This window comes from Takifugu flavidus, chromosome 13 (genome assembly GCF_003711565.1).
Source record: "Takifugu flavidus isolate HTHZ2018 chromosome 13, ASM371156v2, whole genome shotgun sequence".
In the NCBI taxonomy this organism is placed as follows: domain Eukaryota; kingdom Metazoa; phylum Chordata; class Actinopteri; order Tetraodontiformes; family Tetraodontidae; genus Takifugu; species Takifugu flavidus.
This window is the reverse complement of record NC_079532.1, coordinates 6,967,061-6,990,039: the sequence shown is the minus strand read 5'-3', so window position 1 is coordinate 6,990,039 and position 22,979 is coordinate 6,967,061. Positions and strand designations below refer to the sequence as shown.

Below are 22,979 nucleotides of genomic sequence, written 5' to 3'. Positions count from 1 at the left end.
TTTATCATTAAGTAATTTAGCTTTTGTCTTTAAGGACATGCTGTTGTGCACATAGTCTGCTGTTTTCAGCTGGTTTTAGCTCTAATTAAAGCTTTCTGCTGTTCCTGTAACTGGAACTGAATCTCACTACATTTCACATCATTCCCACCTCCGGCTTCAAGGTAAAGGGAAGATTCCAAGACCGGAGTCAGCTGAGCTGTGTATCCGCCTGGACGGTTAAAGAATAGAATGGGATGAGAAAGTGTCAAGGACACGGAGCGGGTGCGGGCGGTGGGATCGACTGCAGCTGTACTGTAGCTCACAGTGATAAAGAGCGAACAGAGGAATGAAAATTAGTGAGTGAAATGGAGCAGAGAAAGAATTTGTGTGAGTCTCTAGGCGGCGTGGGTCCGATGTGGCCCGCTTGAACACCCCCCTCCACCATCTGTCACATCCCACATTACAGGGAAACGTAGACACCAGTGCACGTCTCCCCGCGTCATGCTTGATTTGCCCTTTTCGCTGCTGCAGCCGAACAGTTGGTTTTTCTCCTGCAGCCCATCCCGCATTCATATTTCATATTTCAGTGCAAATCAGTGAGGAAACGCGGCGCCACCCGAGTGCAGGCGAGATCGGCAGCAGGGTCACTCCAAATGAGCTCTGCTTAATTTCACTTTTGCTTCCTTTTTTTCGTGGTCTTTGTCCACAGAGCGTCGTTTCCCCTGTTACTGTCTAATGTGTGCGGAGCGTGTCGGCCTAAGAGGTGTCGGCCGTGCCGGCGCGGAGACACATGTGCACCCACACACGTTCACACCAGCCTCACACACTCTTGAGCAGAGAGAATAATCAGAGTTTAAGAGCTCGTTGCTTATTCCTGACCTGGCTTCTTCTTCATTTTCCTGTGTTGCATCACTGATGAAGGATTATGGCCAGTCCTGTTGCAGGATTTGCATTATCCTGCTAGCTATAGCATCTCTGCGGGTGTGATATGGCACTTGTGTGAACACGTCTGTCAGAGGCTCATTTACGTGTATTCAACTTTAAATCATGACGTACCTTGATTTGATTTCCGTCCCGCCTTGTTTCTCGTTGGCAGACGAAGCCACAGGTTATGGGCCGGTGTTTGAGGAACAGCCGGTGGAGACCATCTACCCCGAGGAGTCGCCCGAGGCCAAGATCACCATGAACTGCCGCGCCCGGGCCAGCCCACCTGCCACATACAAGTAACATATGCTCCTCACGAGGCGGCGTGATTAGATCGGTTGATGTCAGCCAAAACTGCAATCATCACCGAGCGTTTGCCATTTAAATAAAGACACACCAGTAAAAAACGGATGTTCTAGCAGAAGCGTGTCGTTTCGCACCATTCAGGGGTTTTATTTCTTCCCTCAGCTTTTCAATTTCAGGCGTAAATGCATTTAAACGGTTTAGCTGAGGAGCGTCGTGTTTGTGCTAAGTGCTTCCCAACATTAAAAAGAAATGCGATTCACGGGCGCTCAGTGCAGGAAAGTGGAGCTGGTTTGCAGATTTTTACCTTAAAATCAATCGAAACCAATCAAACGAGACAAGAAACAGCAAAGAGATGCGGCCAAGCAGGTTTTCTGATGGGGGCTGTTTTGTGTTGCAGGTGGAGGAAGGACAACAAGGACATTGACTTCAGCGCAGAGGGCAGCCACTTCAGTCTAATGGGGGGCAACCTGGTCATCAGCGACCCTGTTAAAGAGCAGCACGCGGGGAACTACTGCTGCTTGGCTGCCAACACCTTCGGCACAGTCATCAGTCGAGAGGCCTCCGTCCAGTTTGGATGTAGGTGGCACAGATGTGAACCCCCCCCCGTGCAGGCTGCAGTGATGCGGCGTGCAGAATTAACAGAGCACCTCTTTGGAGCTCCAGGTCATGCATATTAAACACACTGGAATTGCAAAGGCAGCTGGGACGAATCACAAACGTGCAGTTTGTGAATGATGGGAGTTCACTGCCTCACTGCTACTGCTACGACAGTTCAAGTCAAGTGTTTCTCTAACTGTGGACACCGAACAGAGCCATTGTATATGGACACCAAAGGGATTCAATGATGACGTGATTCTGTAGAACCCAAAATAGTCTTTTCAGCTTTTTATCTTTCTGTCTCTTTCAGATCTGGACCTTTTCTCCTCGGAGGAGAGGGAGTCGGTGTATGTGAAGGAAGGCCAGGGCGCCGTGCTGCTGTGTGCTCCGCCACCTCACTACCCAGGTCTGCTTTACCTCCTCGCCATGTTCTCTGCTTTCTGGTCCGTTATTTTCTCTTTCTGGTTTCTTCCAATGTGATTTGTGAGAGAAAGAGCACAAAGTGTTTTCACCAGTTTAAGCTAATATCTAATACATCCTCTCCCCGCTCTAGTTGCAGCCTCATTTAGTTTCTCCCCTGCCTTTGTGATGTCTCCAAGTGAATCTAAATCACACTGGCACCGTTCTTAAACTCTCCACTCTCAGTATTTTTGCCTTTCAGCTGAATTATGTTTTCATTTGAAAGGTCAGTAGATGCCTGAATATTAAATTCCACTCTGGACCAAAGAAACTGGCTATTTTTATCTGTTTGTGTTCGGATTGTCCAATGAGCCAGCTTCACACCGCCCCCCCTCCCGGCTCTGCGCGAGGCTTTTGTCGCACGTCCGGTGGCTTGATTGGCATTTTGTCACGTCTCTTTCTTTCGGTGTCTGCAGCCGAGCTGTCGTTCCGCTGGATCCTCAACGAATTCCCCACCTTCATCCCGCTGGACAAAAGGCGCTTTGTCTCCCAGATAACGGGAAACCTCTACATCTCCAAGGTGGACTCTTCAGACAGCGGCAACTACTCCTGCATCGCTTCCAGTTCATCTATTTCCAAGAGCGTTTTCTCCAACTACATCCCCCTTGTCCCTCTGAGTGAACGTTAGTGTCTCACTTCCATTTTTCTGGTTTCAGAATGCAAAGATGATGTGTTCTCGCGTGCATGTATGAAGTGGATATACAGGAAATCAATGTTTCCGCCCAGTAAAAGCTCCCATGCGACAGCTCTTTCCTGCGTCGCTCCCACGAAAACGTCCAAATCCAGATGAGATGGCGTGGAGCAAATTTCCAAATAACTGGGAAGGGTCTCAGAAACAAGTGTCATTTATTTACTCCATGTGTCTTTGCTCTGCTTCGTATCTGTCTGCTGTTGCATGAGTGCAGCAGTGAACATATTTTTAATGTTTTATTACAAACATTGTGAGGTTCTACATGTGGGAAACATTCGGGACCCAGTGTTTTATAACCCAAACTAGCACAGTGTGTCCCAACGACAATGGCTCCTGGGCCCGTTTTTAATGACTGGGGAACGCGTAGAACACCACACGCACGTGTATGTGTGAGCATGATTTAAATAGTTTGTTTGTGTGTTCTCAACATGCCTGTGTGGGATTTCCTACACCTACTTTCTCTCACTCACAGCCCATAAACATCCACATTAGTTTGAGCGGAGACTTAATTGTGTGAGTGTGAGTGTGAGTGTGAGTGTGAGTGTGAGTGTGTGTCCTGTGATGAACTGGTGAGTGCTGGGACTCAAACACCCCCAGACCTGGAAAATGGGCGCTGATATGAATGCAGCATCTGCTCTTGTAATTTAAAAAAAAGTTTCATTGGGTATTGGTCGTATTTAGAGCTATAAAATGCTAAAGAATACAATAACACACCCAGTTTGCTGTTTGTTCTTCCTTTTAGGTCACAACAGGAAATATCCTGCTGACCTCAACGTAAAGTTCCCAGACACCACTGCCCTGGTGGGCCAGAACATCACCTTGGAATGTTTCGCTTTGGGAAAGTAAGTGAAGAAGATCCGGGGTAACATTTGGATGCTGGGGAGCATATTTGATACATAGTGATGTTTGCTGTGACTAATTTAGATTCACCACTTAGATAAATGATTCATAAGCACTGCTTACGAAGGACGATCTCCCCCGTCTGTTTCCCTCCGTCTGACCTTTTCCAGCCCCGTCCCAGAGATCATGTGGAAGAAGTTAGATGGAGAGCTCCCTCCGAACCACGAGGTGCGCACGGCAGGGGCTCATCTTCACCTGCACAACGTTCAGTTTGAAGACAGTGGCACCTACCAGTGCGAGGCAGTCAACTCCAAAGGAAAAGACTACCACACTGCGCTTCTCTCTGTAGAAGGTGAGAAAAATGTTCGTTAAAGAGCAAAAATAAGACGGGTACAATCATATCACGTCATTTTACAGTGAATGATAAAGATATGAGCAAACAGCGAGTGTTGCCCTTTATTACCATTAGTAATATTCTCTCATACGCTACCACGTTTGAACAGATTTTGCTCATTTTCAGCTTTTCCTGAGTGGGTGGAACACATCACCAGCACAGAGAAAGACCTCGGCAGTCGTTACACCATGTCCTGCGTGGCCAGCGGAAAACCTGAACCGCAGATCCGCTGGATGAAAAATGGAGAGCTGGTAACTCCAAACTCATGACTCTTTGACACGGGTGGTGGAACAGTAAGCCATCCCATTAAACTAGCAGAACCAGTGAAACTAAATCAGCACTGAGGCTGCACAGCAGGAATACCTGTTGTTACCGAGTCACCGGTAGCATCGCACCTGAAATATGCACAAAAGGGAACCAGGTAGAGCTGACAGCACCAGGGGAGCCTGGATGAGTCTTTTAAAATGAATTCCATCCTCTTACGCTTATCCAATCCCCATCTCTTCAATCAAACCTCAGGCTTGATGTAAAATCACAACGTAAAGAGATGGTTTTGAAGTTTAGAATGACGAGCGTGCGTTTCCCCAGCTCGACAGGGACGAGATGAGCTTCAACAGCCTGACGTTTGAGGACTCAGGGATGTACCAGTGCGTAGCGGAGAATCGCCACGGAGTCCTATACGCCAACGCTGAGCTGCGCGTGTTCGGTGAGTCCAAACCGTCACTCTGGAGCGGACGAATCACAGCTTGTTAGACCAAACAAAGCACTGAGAAAAATGGCATCCTCGCGGTTAAACTGTAAATGTTTTATTCATTCAAAGGAAGAGGTTTTTCCGACCTTGAGCGTGTCAGTTGGGTAACCCACACTGTCCTCCCTTAGCCTGCGCTCCCACATTTGAGCATAACCCGCTAAAGAGGGTCCTGGCGCCCAGAAACGGCCGGGTGGTGATCGAGTGTCGACCCAAAGCCGCCCCGAAACCAACCTTCACTTGGAGCAAAGACACGGAGCTGCTGTCCAACTCAACAAGGTCAGAGGAAACGTTTTCACACCTGGCTGTAATTGCTAGCCAGAGGTCAAAGGTCAGATTAGCTTTCACCTACTAAAGTAGTAACTGTAGTTTTAAACCCAAAGCCCACCTGTTATACCTGACTGATCGTGTGTCCTTGGTTCGGTTGCAGCATCAAGCGCATTCAAAGCTCGCACCTTTGTTCCCCTTCAGGTTATTGTTGCATTTTGTTGCACCATCAACAAGCTCTTCGTTAGTCTCTGAAATGTTTTATATAGCAGGTTAGACAGAGTGCACCCACACGAGTGTCGAGGCAGAAGTTGTAGTTTAATGCAGGGAGAGTATTCTTTAACCTTTTTTGTGGGAGTGAGACACATTTGGGTCGGACTGACACAAGAGGAAGAATTTGGGATAACCCCGGAGCAGAGAGAGATGAAGCGAGTCTGTAATACATCGATTTTGGTTATCTTGAGGTTCTTCTGTGCCGGAAAATTCGTTACTCCTGTTATTTCTCAGCGCGCTCGCTGTCTGTCAGTCGCTGACATTAAGCTCATTAGCTGCGGACAGACAGGATATCTGCCTTATGCTTCTCACTCACACAACAGCTAATCTTTCAGACCCTACCAGCACCCACCCTCGCCCCGCGCCCCTACACCCCCCTGCACACACCAAAGTGGGGCTTTGGAGGAGGAGCTGCAGCCAAATTACTATGCAGCATATGCCCCGCTAATGCGCTGCACGGTGAGGGGCTGCACGAGATACAGCGCGGTCAGAATAGTGATGGGTCGGCTCCAGTCAGACTGGGTTTCACGCCTGGGTGTGTGAGAGGCAGAGAATGAGTCCGACATTGTCATTGTACATATTAGTGAGGTCTCTGTAGTTTACATGGTTTCACTGAGGATCTGGCATGTTCAGAGAATCATCATTCAGTTTTCATCATCTAGAAACGCTCAGATAAACATGCGCTGGACTTCTGAGCCTCACGTTCTGCTGAATTTTTCATAGCGTGCAGCTCTTTTCTTTTTCTTTTTTTTATTTGCAAAGGTGTGAAGATTTCTTTCTGCTTCCTCCACAGAGTGTTCATCTGGGAGGACGGGAGTCTGGAGATTCTCAATGTGACGCGAGCAGATGAAGGCAGGTACACCTGCTTTGCGGAGAACGACCGGGGTAAAGCCAACAGCACCGGCTCCCTGTTGGTCTTAGGTGAGTTGGAGACGAAATGAAACCCCCTTAAGGGATGTTTCTGTAATGTTTCCATGGCATTGGCTGTTGCTCTGACTGATGTCAGCTTCACTTGTCTGACATCACTGTCTGTCCCAGTGCATCCAAACAGTCCTGACCTCCTAATGTCGTCTGTAGTTGACTTATGGCCCTTTGAGCACAGTGACAGTGGTAGACATTCAGTCAGTCCACAAGGACAGAGGCAGAGGAGCGTGCTGGGGATGTTAACGAGAAAAGAACTTAATAATGTGTTGGGTTTATTTTTTACATCAAATAAAAAAAATCTCTTTTTATTCGCCGTTTCAGTTTTATTTATTTATCTGTAACAGTCGATATCTTGCACAGCTCGTTTTTGCCCTCTTGTGGCCGTCTGTGCTTACTGCACAACTGTAGCCGCCCTTTATTAAATCCTCCTCATTACTGGACTCATTATCTGATTTCTGTTCCCAGAGTCTACAAAGATCAACCTGGCACCGGCCAATGCCGACATTAAAGCGGGTGAGAACGCCTTGATGCAGTGCGCTGCGTTGCACGACCCATCTCTGGACATCACCTTTATCTGGTCCCTGGACGACCACGTCATCGATGTGCACACAGACAGCCAGCACTACGAGCGTGGAACTGTGAGACATCATTTTAATCACCTAACAGAGAGGCAGAAACACACAAGCAGTCCGTGACTCGCTTCTTCCTCGGCAGCAACGTTACAGCTCCGACCTGGAGTCCGTCCACGTCGCGTCATATTTGAGGTCGGACGTTCAGGCTGGTCAGGTCATATTTGAGGTTGGGTCATTTTGGAATACCTGAAATGGAAAAGTACAGCCTGTTTCGAATGATTGACCCCAAAAGCCATTTGACATTCCTTCCATGAGTGGGATATTGCACTGTACATCTGTTTAATAGCAATTTGAGCTAACAGCCATTAGTGATGACATGACCTGTGCTCTCTTTTCTTTACTGCAGCTTTAACCATAATTTCGCGGTTGGCATTTCTCATTTATCTCTGCCCTTTAGGAAAACACTCATTTCAACTGATCGAATATACCCCATTTTTTTGTGGATGAGGAGGATTTTCCCCTCATAAAATTTGGGTCCAGTTCTACTTAATAGAGTTTTTGTGGTATTAGCATAGCCAGGCTGACGCAGCCAAGCCTGCTGCTGTAGAATCAGAATGCTGACTAGAGTAGCTAAGCATGTCTCTCGGGATTATGGTAATGACTCATATTTCATCTTTTGTAAGCTTAGACCCGACAAATATGATGATTTTCAAGGTTTTCTGTTGTTGCTTGTGCTTTTTTTGTGCAGAACGGCAGCTCAAACGGCGCGCTGCTTATCAAGAATGCCCAGCTTAAGCACGCCGGACGCTACACCTGCATGGCACAGACGCCCATTGACAATGCAACAGAGTCCGCCCAGCTGGTTGTCAGAGGTAAGTCATGACCCGTTGTGACATTTCTATATTGTGTGGTGAGATCCTCATTAGAGAGTAGCCATAACAGGTTTTTCTTATCACAGAAGTTTTCTGGAGATGATTAAACATTCACTAACACTTGTCAGAACATTAATAATGCAGCTGCGACACGCAAACCGCGAGTGTGTGACTGAGAATGAGGAGATAACACGAGTGTTGTTTATTCTCCAGCCGCCGTCGGGAGGGGAGGAAAATCTTTCCACAGAAATGAGCCTAGAGCTACTTTCTTGCCAGATAATCTGTCAAACCCCCAGGACTCCATGTGAACACAGAGTGAAAGAGAAAAGGCTGGAATGAAGGCTAATGAAGCAAATGTCTTCACGCAGGAGACAGATATTCACATGGGGAGCACCAACTATTTAACCAGCTTGTAAAAGAACAGCAGAGCTACACAGAACTGGTGTGGCTGAATACCAATAACTGGATCCAGCCTCTCTCCCCAGGACGAGGGCAACAACAGTTGCTGTGGTTTAATTATTCACACTGATTTGGAGCGAACTCTCAGTGGGAGATGTTGATGTACAGTAATGCAATAGGAGGATTACACTGTAGATTTGTATCTCTCAGCACAGTTGTGATACAGGGTTCTGCTGACGCCAGGAACGGGCCATAAAAGCATCAACCTGCACAAAGTACACAGCGCCCGGTGGCGTCTTCGCTCTGTCTGTCAGTTACTGTATATCTCCTCCCGGATGATTCATCCCCTTGTGCTTTCAACTTCCACTTCCTGATGAGTGAGCGCTGGCGGGACAGGCGGGGGCTTGCCTCGCAGCCTTCCCCACCCCGGGCCCCGAAGCAGACCCGGTGTCGACGGACAAAGGAAACCCAAAAACTGTGGCAGTGCAGAGGGGTGTTGGCGATGAGTGCGTGGTAGCAGGCGGCGCCGGACGCCTGGGTGAACGTACACTCGTTCTCCGAGTGGAACCGCTCCGGACCGCTCCTAAAGAAGCGCCAGATGCCGGAAGTGGAGGGCGCAGCAGGGGAGGGGGTGAAAGACAGCCTTTTAACGGCGGAGATGAGGAAACAGATCTCCTCCAGGAGAGCGCCTGACCTAAAAACCGAGCTCAGCACCTGTAGTTTGTTATTAGTAAGGATTAGAAATAGACAGCAGAGCTGTTTTTACAGCGGTTGTGTGTGAATCCAAATGCTCACATTTTAGATTTCATTTCACCGACCTGATCCCAAAACATGCTTGTTGTCTGGGCGTGTAAAATATTTCGTCCTCTACATTCCTTTATTTAAAAATAGATCTAGATGTTTCCTCACATTACTTTCTGTCCTGAGTCAAAAAGCTCAACAGCCATTCCCAACTTTGGGGCCTAATCGCCTTACTTGTCTCAGCTTATATTCAGGACTTGGAAAAAAAGTAAATCCCAGCTGATTTCTGAGGCTGCGGGTTGGGAGGCTAAGCCCTGACACAGTCTGGGTTTTCTATTAGGCCACTGTTACATTCCGAAAGAAGAATGGAGGGAGCGGGAGGACTGAGATGCTCAGAAGCTTCACTTCCCTGCTGTCTGTGGGCTGTAAACGCCCAGTTTACGTTAATCCATCAGCCTCTGCTGTCTGTCTGTCAGATCAGAGCCTGGCTGAGGCAACTGTCACCGCTCCCAAAGGCTGTTTTTCATCTGCATCTGACGCCGCTTTGCAGATAGAGCTGAACTGTAACGCGGCTGAAAGGCTCCACGAGGCCTCCTGAGATTGAAGCCGTTTATTTCCCTCGCTCCAGGTCCTCCCGGCGCCCCAGGTGGGGTGAGAGTGATGAACAAAACCGAGAAGAAGGTCACGCTGCAGTGGAGCCGCGGAGCAGACAACCACAGTCCCATCTCCAAATACACCATCCAGTACAGAGACGCCTACTCCGGGGACGAGTGGAAGAAGGCCGCGACGTGTGCGTGAAGTAACCCTCAGCCGCTGACGCTGAGCCAGCTCGGGTGTTACCATAAATAAGCTCACGTCGCCTTGAAAAACGGATCATTTTTAATGCTCTGTGTCAAACTCTGGCGCGTGTTTCCCTGCAGCTCCTCCTGAAGTAGAGGGGAACGCCGAGACGGCCACAGTGGTGGATTTGTTCCCCTGGACAGAGTATGAGTTCAGGGTGTTCGCCGCCAACACCCTGGGGACGGGCGAGCCCAGCAGCCCCACAACTAAAGAGAAGACCCTCGACGCGGGTGAGGATGCGCGCGTTGAAACTGTGCCTCGAACTGTCCCTCCTGTTCTCCAGCCAGACCTGGAGGTGAACTTTCAGGGCTAGAAACCGTCCCAGTGTTGGGGGTGAGGGGGAGGTGAGCTGGCTTGTGCCCTGTTTAAAGCATCAGAAGTGTTCACGTTGACCTGGGTGGCCCTGACGGAGCTAGAAACCTCCAACACTAACAGGTAATCTGTAAAAAAAAAGGTCCCCATTTATCCAGGAGCAGTCATGAGGGGGGTTAAATCCCGCTGAAGTCTGAGCCCAGCTTTAGATAAACAAAAATTTATGGTCAGAGTTACTAGAAAGGTCATGGAAAAGCGCTCCCCGCCGTCCAGCTTTCCATTCCGACGTGTATTCTTCATCATTCTATTATAGCCCTGTTTACTTATGTTAAGTATTGCTCGAGATGTGAGTCAGCAGAAATCTGCACTTCCTCCAGCAGGAGCGGCGTGCCAACCTCACCGCACAAACCTCGACAAATGAGCACTCTGCTGAAACTGTATACAGAAATTCAATTATAAAATTGTAATCACAGGCCAGCGGCCACCCCCTCTTGAAGAAACAGTCATTATTCGAAGCTCACGGAGAACTTTTGCCTCTCTGTCTTCTGCCGGGGCGACATTCCAACAGTGACATTAAGGTGTTGCATTTGGCACCGGCCAGGACATCGATACTATATTTGCCGAGGAGGGATGTGTCAGTACGGCTGCCAGGGAAAGGTTATACAGCCTGCGGGCTGGCGCTGCCTGTGTGGATTCTTAGCATGTGGGCTCAGAGTTTTTGCTGCCGCTGTCTCGTTGCAGTTCCTGTGGTGGCACCGTCGAACATCGGCGGGGGCGGAGGGACCAGCAGAGAACTGACCATCACTTGGACGGTAGGTTTGGACTTTCCACCGGGCGGGGAGAGCGGGGAGTAGGGGTTACCAGGTTCACATCAGAGCTCACAGAAAAGGCTCTTAATTTGAAGGAAGTCTGCAGGAACAATAAAACGGAGGCGGGTGCGGGTTAATACCCAGACCACATGTTTGCCTTCAGCACCTAAACGCACCTTGTTAGCAGAAATCCCAAAATGGACCATTTCATTTAAGTTAATGTTTTTGTTGAGCTCCACACAGGGCTATCGCTTTAGAAAAGGCAGAAACCCCAGTCAGACCCTGGCTCTGGGGGGGCGCTCGTCTGCCCTGACCAGTTTGAAGAGCTAATTAAAACGTGAGGCGTTCGCTCATTGCTGTCCTTCTTCCGTGTTTCTGTCAACAGCCTGTGCAGCCGCAGCACTACTACGGGCCCAACTTCGGCTACATCGTGGCTTTCAGGCCCTTTGACAACAAGGAGTGGAGGAAGGTGATGGTCGCCGACCCCCTGGCCAGGAGCTACATCCACAAAGACCTGGCTTTACCTCCGCTGACCAAGTTTCAGGTCAAAGTCAAAGCGTTCAACAGTAAAGGGGAGGGACCCTTCAGCCTGACAGCCGTCGTCTACTCAGCGCAGGACGGTGAGAGCGGAACCGATTCACAGCTCTCTCTGCCAACACTCTTTAGCTCTGTCAGTGCTCCTCAGCGCCAGCAGCGTCGCTGCAGTCGGACTTATTTAACCGGGATTTCACGTGTGTGGTTGAGAGGAATTTTAATACCTCTGGAGAGTGTAGCCATCTTCCCCTCGCGGGGAGCGGATTATCATGAGCTGCGTCGCCTGAACCAGAGAGCTCATAATTCTCCCAAGGATGCAAAGCATTTAGCCCATTTATTAACTTTCACTGACAGACAGTTCAGATACCAGCAACACAGAGAGGAAGGCGCGCTACGGCGATGCCCGGTTGTCATAGTAACACGACAGGGGTGCTTTTTATTTTAGAGCTCAGCCCGTAGATCGCTCTGGACCGCGTAGACCCAATGTAAACTATGATATTTGCTACTCTGCAGCTCCGTCTGAAGCTCCATCAGGCTTCGAAGGCAAAGCTCTCTCCGCCACAGAGGCCTTCGTGTCATGGCTTCCTCTCCCACAGGACTCCATCGACGGATACCAGGTCAGTGGAAGCCTAAATGCTGTTAAATTGCCCATTAGCGGCCACAAACGAGCCTCCCTGATCCTCCGTCTCAGGTGAAGTTCTGGAGGAACCACGAGGAGAGCGAGGGAGGGGCGCAGACCGTGACCGCGTCCAACACAGACACCAACACCAGGCTGGACGGCATGAAGCCCAACTCCAACTACCTGATCGAGGTCCGGGGTTACAACACGGCGGGATACGGGCCGCCAAGCGAGCGCCTCCAGATCCGCACCAAGAAAGCTCGTATGAGTCGTTGTTACTAAATGAACGACTAAACTTTAATCAAACTTTCAGTAAATTACCTTATTTTGTCTTTCGCCAGCTCCGAGTCAAGCGCCCAGGATCATTGGGAAAAGGCTCAAAGGACAAACCATAAATATCGCCTGGGAAAACGCGCAGCCGCTGCCTGACGAGGCGGCGATAGACGGCTACAAAGTGAGCCCGCTTTAATTGGCCCCTGGAAAGCCAATTTCCCCCTCTGCTCTCACATCCTGCCCACCTCCTCTGTGTGTCCAGGTCCTGTACAGGAAGCAGGGCCAGGTCCTCGGCACCCTCTACACCACCAGCAGGCTGTACATCGACCTTCCCCTGCCAGCCGAGGGGGACTACGTGGTGGAGGTCCGGGCACACACAGAGGGGGGCGACGGCGCTGTGGCACAGATCCAAATCACAGGTAACAAAGGTCACCTTCACAGGTTACAGAGTAACGGGGTCTCCGGCTCTCGGGAACGAGAATATTTATCAGCCAGACTGACCTCAGCGTCTGATTTGGTCTCCTACCGTTGGACCGTCCCGGCTGCTGAGACCAGCGGGAACGTTGGCACTTTTTATTTGTCACAGTTGCTGCCAGGAGTCGGAGCCGAGCTGCCACTCCAGCTTTAATACTCCAGAGTGGAGAGCTAACTTTACAGCCCGTGACTAAAGCCCCCACAGCCCCCGGAGCTAAATCCCTGCTGGCTGATGGACGGACTGGTAGGCAGGGTGGGGAGAGGAGGTCTTAAGCCTCTGTAATTGATCTTGATGAGTAAAGGAAACCCCCTCCCCTCCCTCTCCCCCCGGATCTTCCCCTTATCCCTTATCGTTGGGTCCAGACCCGTCTGACAGCTTGATTTCATAGGAGAATTTGAGCTGTGGGGGATTCCAGATGCAGGGCATTGATGAATGGAGGGGGCATCTGCACAGGTGGGGTACAATATCGCCCCCTCACCCCACATATGGTGTGGAGCTGACAGAAGAGAGCGGGACAAAGAGGAGGGCTTTCCTTCCCATTATAGGAGCACTAATTTGGCAGAAAGGTGACGCGCCTTCATCTCCGTGTCCCTCAGGTAGCGGCGGCGTGATGGCGGCCCGGTCTCTCGCCCTGATCCTACTGGCTCTGCTCTGCCTCAACCTCTGAATGTAGCTCCATCGATGACTTCACTTCCTGCAGAGGAGACCTTTTTTTTTTTTTTTTTTGGTTTGCTTTGATTTGGTCAGCACCAGTGAGGACTCTGGAATCCGTCGACGCCTGTTTTGACCAACAGACACCAAAACGCTGGCAAAATTGGAAATGGACAAAGACGTCCCTTAACTCATCACGGAATGGGCTGGAGTTCTGTCAACTTTAAATATGCCTTATCTAAACGACTGCACTTATCGTTCACATTAAGATTTAAACAGATGAGTGGAGGCGTTAACATTATACTGCTCCTTCTTTTTACAACATGAGACCAGTTTTTTTAATCGACGCTAATTATCGCAGCTTCTTTTTCTATACGTAGGCTTCATTTTCTCTTATCTGTGGGGGGAAATTTATCATTCCAAACTGTGAAGGATAACCATATGAATCTCTCCAACTCTCTAGGGTCAGTGGCACTTTCTTACAGGGATACAGTCAAATCAGATCATGTCCTATTAACGAGCAGCTACAGTCCAATTAATGTCCTGCTGAAAGCCAATGATTGATTTTTTTAATGACATAATACACTTCTATTTGACACGCAATCAAAGCTTCTTCTGGAGTAACAACAGGAGGTCCAGGAAGAGGAGACCACGCTGAGAGGAGACCACTCGTCCACGGGAAAGCCGAATTTAAGCGACAGAGTGGACGGATCGGCAGCGCCGCGCCAGAAACGCTGCGTTTCCATTTACAGGCCCGTCACGTCTGCTCGCCTGAGACGTGGATCTAAAACCCAAACCAGAAACCAAGGTTTTGGTCTGACTGTATCCTGGGGACCCCGGCGGTTCCAGCCGGTGCTCGGCGAAGAATGTGGGCATTTTTTTTTTTGTCTCGCCTGAACTGTTTCATTTCATCGGCGGGAGTCACAGTTAACCCCTGCTGTGACCTCACCTGCCCTTCGGTACCAGTCCGTCTCCATCTGTGGCTCCTTTATATTTTCTAATGAGACAGACAACCTGCCTAGCTCCTGTAACAGTCCTCTCACGGATTTCTTTCACTCAAATCGGCCATCAGTGTCCGCGAGAAGAGTTCAGTTTTTGCTTTTTTAATTAACATGTAATCAAAGATATATTTAACATGCTGTCGCTTTTTATTCATAATTATATTTGTACGTCACGAGAAAGTGAAAGGTCCAACTGGAAGGACCGCGGCGTTTTGAGTTCCTCTGGGTTGTTGTGTGACTGATTCTGGCCATGGTTCCACATCCACATCCACCACAAAGTGCTTTCCCCCCCCCCCGTTTCCCTTCCTGCAACCGATCACACATCGAAGCAGAGTTGCCAAATGCATGAATGCCTTCGACGTTTACATTATGCGGCAGCGACTCTGCATCTCTATGCGCATGACATCAGGGGTGACGCGGAAACTCCCCTGGAACCGACGTGGTGGCCACTTCTCCACCTCTCAGCCTCCTGTGAGATACATTCCACCCCCGAGTGGCGTCCCTTTACATCAGAGAGCGTGTAGATTTAAGCCTAGCATCGCCCATTAGCTGCTTAGCTTCACAAAGTCAAGTCAGCACATGGGGAGAGGAGCTCCGGAGAGGAAATCCTCAACCGACTAAAGGAATCTTGAGCGTTAAACTCCAGAAGCGGTCCGGTGTCGGTCGGCGCCGTCAGTGGCGTGTTTGCTCAAGTTCAGCTAGCTGGAGTTGAACTGAGCTACAGAAACTGGAACATATGCTGGACAAGGAACAATAAAAGTGCAGTTAAATGGCTCCTTTGGTTCCTGTGTTCTCTTGTAGAAATACAAACACCCCAGTGCACACACACACACACACACACACACATTAGTTTTGAAGCTTTGTCACTCAGCGTGAACAATCAAAGGTGCTATAAAGCTCATTAGCTAATGCCTCTTAGATCTTAAAGGTCAGACTCGCTGTGTTTTACCTCTTGGAAGCGTCTGTTCTTCGTTACAGGTCGGAGAACATTTCTCCGCTTGTTGTTTCCAGGCAGAACCAGCTGTTGCAGGTTTGTCTCCTGTCAGTTATTCGGCAGATGAAAGATATCGCTCGAAATTTTGGATGCGCTCCCAAGGATTCCGGTGGAAGAACTTCAACGGTCTCCGATGAAACGTTCAACGTGTCCATCTGACTGATGGCAGCGACCTTCTCTGACCTCCCGGCGCTTGTGTTTTCACTGACAGGTGCGCCGTCTTAGACCTTGCAATTTAAGTCGACGCCCGCTCCTCAACAGCTCAGACAAGACAAAACATACTTGAAAGTGTTGCACTGAAGACTGGAACCAGACCTGAAAGTTGATTCCTCTCTGAGATCTCTGCAGCGCGTCAGTCACAGCTCTCCCAGGTCGGCCTCAAAAATCAAAGTTCTACACGCTGGCGTCACGTTACTGCTTTGTCTTTGAAGCAGAAACAGATTACAACAGTGAATTTGGAGATGTGCTAAAATGTTTATTTCAAAGTAGACTGGCAATGGGATGGAGGAGAACCTTTTAAAAAAAATAAAAACGTGTAATCAAACTGGATTTGGCGGCACCTAGTGGCAAGAATGCAAACCTCGAAAATTGGGGGCTTGACTTGGAAAATTTCCTTTTATCCTTACTGTTAGAGTGTGTGTGTGTGTGTGTGTGTGTGTGTGTGTGTGTTTAACATATTTCATTAAATAGATTCAATAATGTTTACTAGTTTATCAGTTCTTAATTATTCCCTTCCGGGGTACTGTGCAAACATGGCGGAGCGATGTTCTAGCATTTTTTTGAGAGTGAACCATGTCAATATGGAATATACTGCAAAATATACTCAAATACATTAGGATCAACAGGAGACAAAATCAGATCCCATTTGATGTTATATTAACAAAATGGACAGATGAATGATAATGACTGATTTTATCAGGATTGAGCTAATTAACCTAAAATAAACCCACAGTATATATTTTATTTGCAAACATAGATTTAGATATTATATTTATGCACAATATCTGTTTTTCATGGACGCTTACAACTGTACCATTTAAATTTTTAACTCTTCCACTAAGTTTAGTATCGCGCAGAAGCGTTTAAAGAGCGGCCGCCCCCTGCTGGTCGGGGGGTGTAACATTTACCGGGAATTACACACAAAAGTGCAGAAACTTGCACAAAAACTAAACAGGCTGTGGAGTTGAGACGGCTGCCGTCAGCTTCGTGTTGAAAACCACGGGAAGAGTGCTCCCGAGCTGACAGACAGGCGGAGAGTCAGCTGGCTGAAGGTTCCACTCCAAACGTCCCCCCTCATGGAAGGGAAGCTCAGCCCCGCCGCTCTCCGTGCGCTGCGCAGAGACGCCAAACTGTCGGCGCACTCGCTCTCCGGTGCCTTCACTCCTTCTGACGCTCCTGCGCCAACTCTACGCGCTGACACCCCGAGTCCTCACGCAGAACCGGATCCAATGCCCGAAACAAAGCCAGGACCGGGTGAGGGTGTCTGCCAGAGGGGATGCGGACTCTCGCTGTCCGGGGACGCGGAGCACTGCTGCGTGGACGCGCTGCGCTCCGTCACCGACGCGCTGGAGGGAAGAAGCGCGGGTTTGGAGCACCAAGTCCGGATGGCGAGGCTCAGGTGGAACAGGCGGGAGCAGTGGCTGCTGGCCCGGGTCACGGCTCTGCAGAACGAGGCCCAGCTCGCTGCTCTGCAGTACCAGCAGAGGCTGCACCAGTACATGGTCCACATCGGCAGCATAGCAGAGCAGGTCAACAGGTACTGCCAGGTAAGACCACGAGGGGTTTATTTTAGGCCAGTTTTACACTAACAATAAAGCTCATTGCCAAACTTTTCAAGTCTCCCGTTTACAAACGGAAACGTTCAACTCGTCAGTTTCTAAATGGTCATTTGAACACTCGGGTGTCACTGAATGCCCTTAATCATTAAAAAACAAACAATTAGATAAACAAAGGTGCAGCTCAACTGTGTGATTAACACCTCGATCGTGTGTGTTTAACATTTTTATTATTATCAGAATCATAGTAAGTAGAAACATTATGATCCAGTCAAGGTGTCGACAAATGAATGAATGCTTTAATTGCCCTGAACTGTAGTTAATTTCTAAATGTCTGTTCTTGCTGTTGGGGACCAGGACGGATCCAGATTGGCCTCAGGATCGGACGAGACGTCGGACGGGGGGGCACGTGCTGGGCAGCAGGAGCAGCTCTCCTCACCTCAGGTAGGAGAGGCCCCCTCAGGGGTCTGATTGGGACCCTGTGTAGCTCTGCTGGTGTCAGGCTGGGAGGAAACTCCCCACATGCCCCGTCGTTTGTGAGTGTGTGTGTGTGTGTGGGGGGGGGGCTTGTTTGGTGAGTGTGTGTTGTTGGCAGTTCCTGGAGATCATGATTGAAGCTGCTGATGGTGTTTGATATCAAACTCCCTGTTTCTGGTGCTCCTACGCCGCTCCGCAATCGACCCCACCTTTTCAGCAGGTGGTGCAGTCGACCCCCCCCACCCCCCTCTTGTATTAAGAACCCAAAATGTTAATCGCCGCCTGTTTGCTTTTGCGACTTGGGATAATTAGAACGTGAAGTGCTGAGCTGAGTGATGCAACAATGGCTGTTTGTTTTAAAAAAGCCCCCCCCCCAGTTAACCTGAAGGTTTACGGGTCGAGTTCAGGTGGGTTCTGAAGGTTTACGGGTCGAGTTCAGGTGGGTTCGCTGGCAGGAACGCTCGCGCCGAGTGTCTGTGATCAGTCTGATTAGCGTGGGAACGCTCTGTGCAGCGGCAGCAGACAGACCAGCGGCTATTTTCAGACTCGTTTATTATTTTTGCTCTAGAATCTCCAGAATCCGACGGACGGGTCAGAACATTGGCTGATATAATAAATCTGTCCCCTCCCAGTCAGCACTGGGAAGAGGCCTCACTGGTTTAAATGGGTGTCAGCTGGATTTTCGACTCACACGTGAGCACTCAAACAGAATTCTGGGATTATTGGTGGGAATCTGGGAATGACTCATTATCATATGGATTTGTTTCCTTTATCTTCGCTTATGTTGGTGTGAACGGGAGCGACTGTAGAATCCTGACGCCGGTGGTTGGACCTCCGGCTGGTCGGAGGCGTTATCTGTGTTTGGCGTAACGATCCGGCGGCGTCCATTTTGATTTCGACACGATCAAGGCGGCAGCAGAATCTCGGCGACGCTCGTGAGCTGGGACCGTGCACAAGCGTCATCTGATGTTTCTCCACAGAAATATTTAAACCTTTGATGCTGTGAAACAGGGGAGGGTCCGGATCCGGTCCTCGTGGACCACAATCCGACCGGGGTTTCTGTCCTACCAGGCAACTAAGGGAAGTGGGATCCCAGGTGGAAGCGCTGGTAACCGGGTAGGACGGAGATCCCGGCTGGACTGTTGTCATCGAGGACTGGATCCGGACACCCCTGTTTCACAGCATCGGTCACGCAGAGCGTGCGTCGACTGGGACCCACTCATCTGGACGCAGACTGGATGAAAGGATGAAAGGATGAAAGGATGACTGGATGAAAGGATGAATGCTGTCAGATCACTCGCAGCTACAGACACACGCAGCCGTCCTGTTTCTGCCTGTGCAAATTGCTGTTGAGCTTGTTTGAAACCAGATAAATACGCAGTTAAACCACAGCTGAGGTAAAACAGTCCTCCCCCCCCCCCCCAGCAACCAACATGCTCCACATCCAAACTCGGCTAAAACATTTCGGAACGCCGCGGTGCTAACGTCACCCTGCAGCGGATGGTTATTTTCATTAGCGCCGCATCACAGCGACATCATCAAGAGTCGATCAAGGTCTCGTGAAAGAATTCAGAGAAGAAGAAGAAAATAAAATCGGCACGCCGCGTCTCAAGGATCCGTCTCATCAAATTCCAATCCGGGTCCAGGGAGCAGCGGAAGCCGGCGTGCTTCCATAACAGAAGAGGAGACGCTTCCATGACAACAGGAAGATTGATGACCTGCTTCTTTTCCAGATTCTTTTTTCCCCCCTGCAATAAACAAACAAATGTCATCCTGTCCCTCTGGGGACGGTCGGGAAGGCCAGAATTCCCTGAGAAATACGGGAATACGCATTTCTGACTGTGGCCGAGCACACGATGCCCGATGATGTCTGGATGTGCGGCCGACCCGGACGGAGGCTGGAGAAAACTGCATATTTTAAGCGTTATTCCAGATCTGACCCAAAAGCCGCGGCTGCGGGGCAAAACCAGCTGAACTTTTCGCCCTTTTGTCCTCGGCGGGGTGTTTATGCGAGCAGCAGGAGGTGTGAAGGAGGAAACGCCGACGCCAAAGACCACCGTGCTCTCGGAGGCTAAATCCGTCCCCGCCCAATCAAAAGGCCCATTGTGAGTGGAAACCCGGTGGGCCCCGCAGGTTGCTGCTGCGTCACTTAGAGGTTTTAAACCTTTTCAGAAACTGCCCGCTAATGTCTTTGTTCCGGAAAGACGGCGGAAAAACCTCAGGCCTTAGAAAAAAAAAGCGAGGCTGACGTCAGAGGGGGCCGAGAGCGGCGGTGGCGGCGGCGGCGGCGCTGCAAACGGGACGCGCTCCATCCCAGACTTTCACTGGTGTCATGGAAAAGCTCCACGGCGGAGCTGTCAGGCAGCCAAACACTCTGCTTTCTCTCACTGTAATGAGAAAATGGCTTGTTGTGAAGTCGGAGCTCCGACCAAACATCTGCGGTTAAAGCCCCGGCCCCCGGCCCCCCCTCCTTTCCCATCCCGGCGGCCCCGGCCGGGTTCATCCGGGTCGGTCGTGGTCGTCGGCCTCGGGTGAGACGCAGCATCATCCCACACCTTCATCTGACGGCGAGTTAAAGCGGCCCCCGCGTTTGTCGACACGAGGATTAGGGCTTAATTACATCTGGGCAGAGGAGCAGCCCGTCGGAGCGGGGGGTACATTAGGGAGGCGTTGAGGTGTGTGTGTGGGGGGGGGTAAGCTGGTGTAATATGCCAGGTGCGTCCGGGGTATTAGCCAACACTGGCCAGGGTGAGATCACAATAAACCTCCCCCGTCTCAATCCTCACCCTGATGCTGGCCAGGGATGGTTGGAATCACAGACTTTGTGCCTGGGCAGGATCACAGCCTGGCAGGCGCGTTCATTTAGCCGTCACTCCACTGCTGCCGGAGCTCCGGAGCTCCAGAGCTCCGGGTCGAGACCTCGCTTTTGAAGATTAGACATCTTTGAGGATTTTTGCCTTCATCTTAAGGTTAAAAAAAAAAAGGTGCAACGTGTTAAACCTTTGAACACATCAGACAGAAATGAGCAGGATCGCTCCAGCGTCCCGGATGTTCCTCCCACCCAGTTCCCGGGAGGTTCTCTCCGACTCCAGACGCCCCTTTAAAGCAGGTGAAACCAATTTTTACTGGGAATCGCTGAAATCCCTGTCCTGGTTTCAACTTTGTTTTAAGAACGACTCTTAAAACAACCATCCGATCTCTAGTCTCGACGTTAGGAGCCTCTTCCAACATTCCGACATTCCCTGTTGTTGCTGGATGTGAGGGAGGAAACTGGGGGGGCGTTAGCAGGAATCTCTGCCGTGATACTGCAGGTACTGAGAGCTTCGACTTGACCGAGCAGACACTAAATATTTACACCCAATGCGGCTGTTTAGCTGTTAAGCCACGTCAGGCCTTCTGTTTCCAGCCTTTTCCTTTACCCACCCAGTTGGGATCGCTGCCTCCTGGGTCCTCCAGCTTAGTTTCCACCTGTTGTCCATTACTGGTCGAAAAGCTCCAGCTGTAAAGATAAACATCTGCAATTTTTCTTTTGTAAATAAGGAAACCTTTACTCTGGAAATTGTGATGACTGCTGCTTCCACGAGGGTCTCGCTGGGACTGATTTGGTGAAACTAACGTCAGCAGTTTTTTTTTTTTTTCTCTTTCCCCCCTCGTAAGGAACATCGTGGATGGAGGTGGTCTGAATCTGCAGTGTTGCTCTGCCTCATTTCCTGCTAATTGATCTACAGCATGTGGTGCAGGAGGCTGATAGCGATCTGCACGCCTGCTGGTGCGACGACCTCCAGCCCTGAGCCAGATCTGCTGGACCGCATTAAAGCTACTGGCGCCGAGTCAGCAGGTTGAGGCCATAACGCCGGTGTTGGGACACTGTAGTGCTGCAGACGCTGCAATTCCCAACTCACTTGTTTCTTATTAAAACGTGGTCCTTCTGGTTGATGGATGCGAGGGTGATGGGCAACATTCACCAATAAGGAGTCCGTTAAACTTGTTTCCGACCGCAGCGGCGCCGAATGGTGCCGTGGGTGTAATGACGGAAAGCGACCAGTAGGTGGCGGAAAGAACACGTGTTAGAATTCCCTGTTTACTGTTCCCTGTAAAATTACACGGCCGATAAAGACGCGTTTATGCTTTTTCTTGGGGGAAAAAGTTACAAAATATATCCAGTGATTGCACATTGCCTCACATTTTAATTTTTTTTTTACTCTAGAAGATAGGAAAAATCCACAGTTCTGTAGAAATGACAGTATTTTTCCGCCCTGCCACCCGATCAGCGGGCGCGTCTGACGTCTCCAGACGAGTGTAAAATCAAGGTTGGGTTAAAACGCTCTGTTAGATCCTCTAACGGCTCTGTACTCCAGGTTGCGCTGCCTCTAATCTCTCCCTGTCTCCCCCTCGTTGTGACCCGAGAGGTCACACTTTCCTCCTATCAAGCATTAAATGTTGTCTTCCAGCACCTTATAGTGCTGGAAGACATTTTAAGCGGCCTTGTGCAAATGATCTGGCAGATTATTACAAAAAAACCCCCACTTTGGTTGGTTGACTTCCAGTTAACTGCGAGCAGCGGCCAGATTGACCCGCTGGGAGAGCGGAGACAGACTTGTCCGTGGCGCTCTCCATTAGCCGGCACCAGCTGTTGATTAAGTTTCAATAGACTCTCACTAGTTGGTTTCCCCGGCGTTGCCTCCTAATAAAGGCCAGGGCCGATTTGGCCGCCATTGTCTCCCTTCATCACAGCAAATGACCACTGAGTGCTGCCGCGGCGTGGAATCGATAGGGGGACGATCGGAGTCCGGAACGCCAGCGGATTACTGATGAGAGCGACCCGGCGTGTTTAGCTATTAAAGTGTTTGTGTGTGAAATGTAATAATAATAGTTGGCGAGAAGGATCTTTAAAGAAAAGGGAGAAAATGAGAAGTAATAGGCGTCTGGGTTTAAATGCCCGATTGTTTCTGAGGTACCGATCCGCCTTCGCTTGCACAACCAGTAGGGATTTTTCTCCGCGTAGCCGCGACGCCTCGGATCGATATCGGCTGGAAGTTTGCAGCCTTTTCTCCAGTTCTCCAGATCCTGTCCTGTTTGTCTGGACCCCCCCGTGTGTGGCCGGCCGGGCCAGAGGAAGCGCCTCATCGCCGAAGCTTAGAACTGAGCTCTTTCCCCCCTCGGCTGTGAGTTTAGACCCAACAAGACGCCGTAAAAACCAGACCCGCATTTGCGTTTTTGCATAATGTAATTT

At 49.9% G+C, this 22,979-nt stretch overlaps 2 protein-coding genes across 3 annotated transcripts in view; both read left to right on the top strand.

Moving 5' to 3' along the window:
• The window catches only part of cntn1a (contactin 1a), a 34,447-nt gene extending 19,173 nt beyond the window's left edge, over positions 1-15,274 (top strand). For both annotated transcript variants that reach the window (XM_057052963.1, XM_057052962.1), the window contains exons 4-24: positions 1,076-1,202; positions 1,607-1,785; positions 2,117-2,212; positions 2,682-2,888; positions 3,699-3,798; positions 3,967-4,148; positions 4,317-4,441; positions 4,779-4,896; positions 5,070-5,217; positions 6,272-6,399; positions 6,868-7,040; positions 7,723-7,846; positions 9,615-9,776; positions 9,907-10,056; positions 10,880-10,950; positions 11,333-11,567; positions 11,995-12,098; positions 12,173-12,362; positions 12,442-12,554; positions 12,636-12,792; positions 13,445-15,274. In XM_057052963.1, the coding sequence (XP_056908943.1) occupies positions 1,076-1,202; positions 1,607-1,785; positions 2,117-2,212; positions 2,682-2,888; positions 3,699-3,798; positions 3,967-4,148; positions 4,317-4,441; positions 4,779-4,896; positions 5,070-5,217; positions 6,272-6,399; positions 6,868-7,040; positions 7,723-7,846; positions 9,615-9,776; positions 9,907-10,056; positions 10,880-10,950; positions 11,333-11,567; positions 11,995-12,098; positions 12,173-12,362; positions 12,442-12,554; positions 12,636-12,792; positions 13,445-13,515 (2,960 nt within the window). In that variant the 3' untranslated portion in view covers positions 13,516-15,274. The remainder of the gene's footprint in view (positions 1-1,075; positions 1,203-1,606; positions 1,786-2,116; positions 2,213-2,681; positions 2,889-3,698; positions 3,799-3,966; positions 4,149-4,316; positions 4,442-4,778; positions 4,897-5,069; positions 5,218-6,271; positions 6,400-6,867; positions 7,041-7,722; positions 7,847-9,614; positions 9,777-9,906; positions 10,057-10,879; positions 10,951-11,332; positions 11,568-11,994; positions 12,099-12,172; positions 12,363-12,441; positions 12,555-12,635; positions 12,793-13,444) is intronic.
• A 931-nt stretch (positions 15,275-16,205) lies between these two features.
• Positions 16,206-22,979, top strand: part of LOC130536781 (PDZ domain-containing RING finger protein 4-like) — a 58,324-nt gene continuing 51,550 nt past the window's right edge. Inside the window, exons 1-2 of the mRNA XM_057052964.1 lie at positions 16,206-17,260; positions 17,627-17,713. Coding sequence (XP_056908944.1) covers positions 16,790-17,260; positions 17,627-17,713 — 558 coding nt within the window. The 5' untranslated portion in view covers positions 16,206-16,789. The remainder of the gene's footprint in view (positions 17,261-17,626; positions 17,714-22,979) is intronic.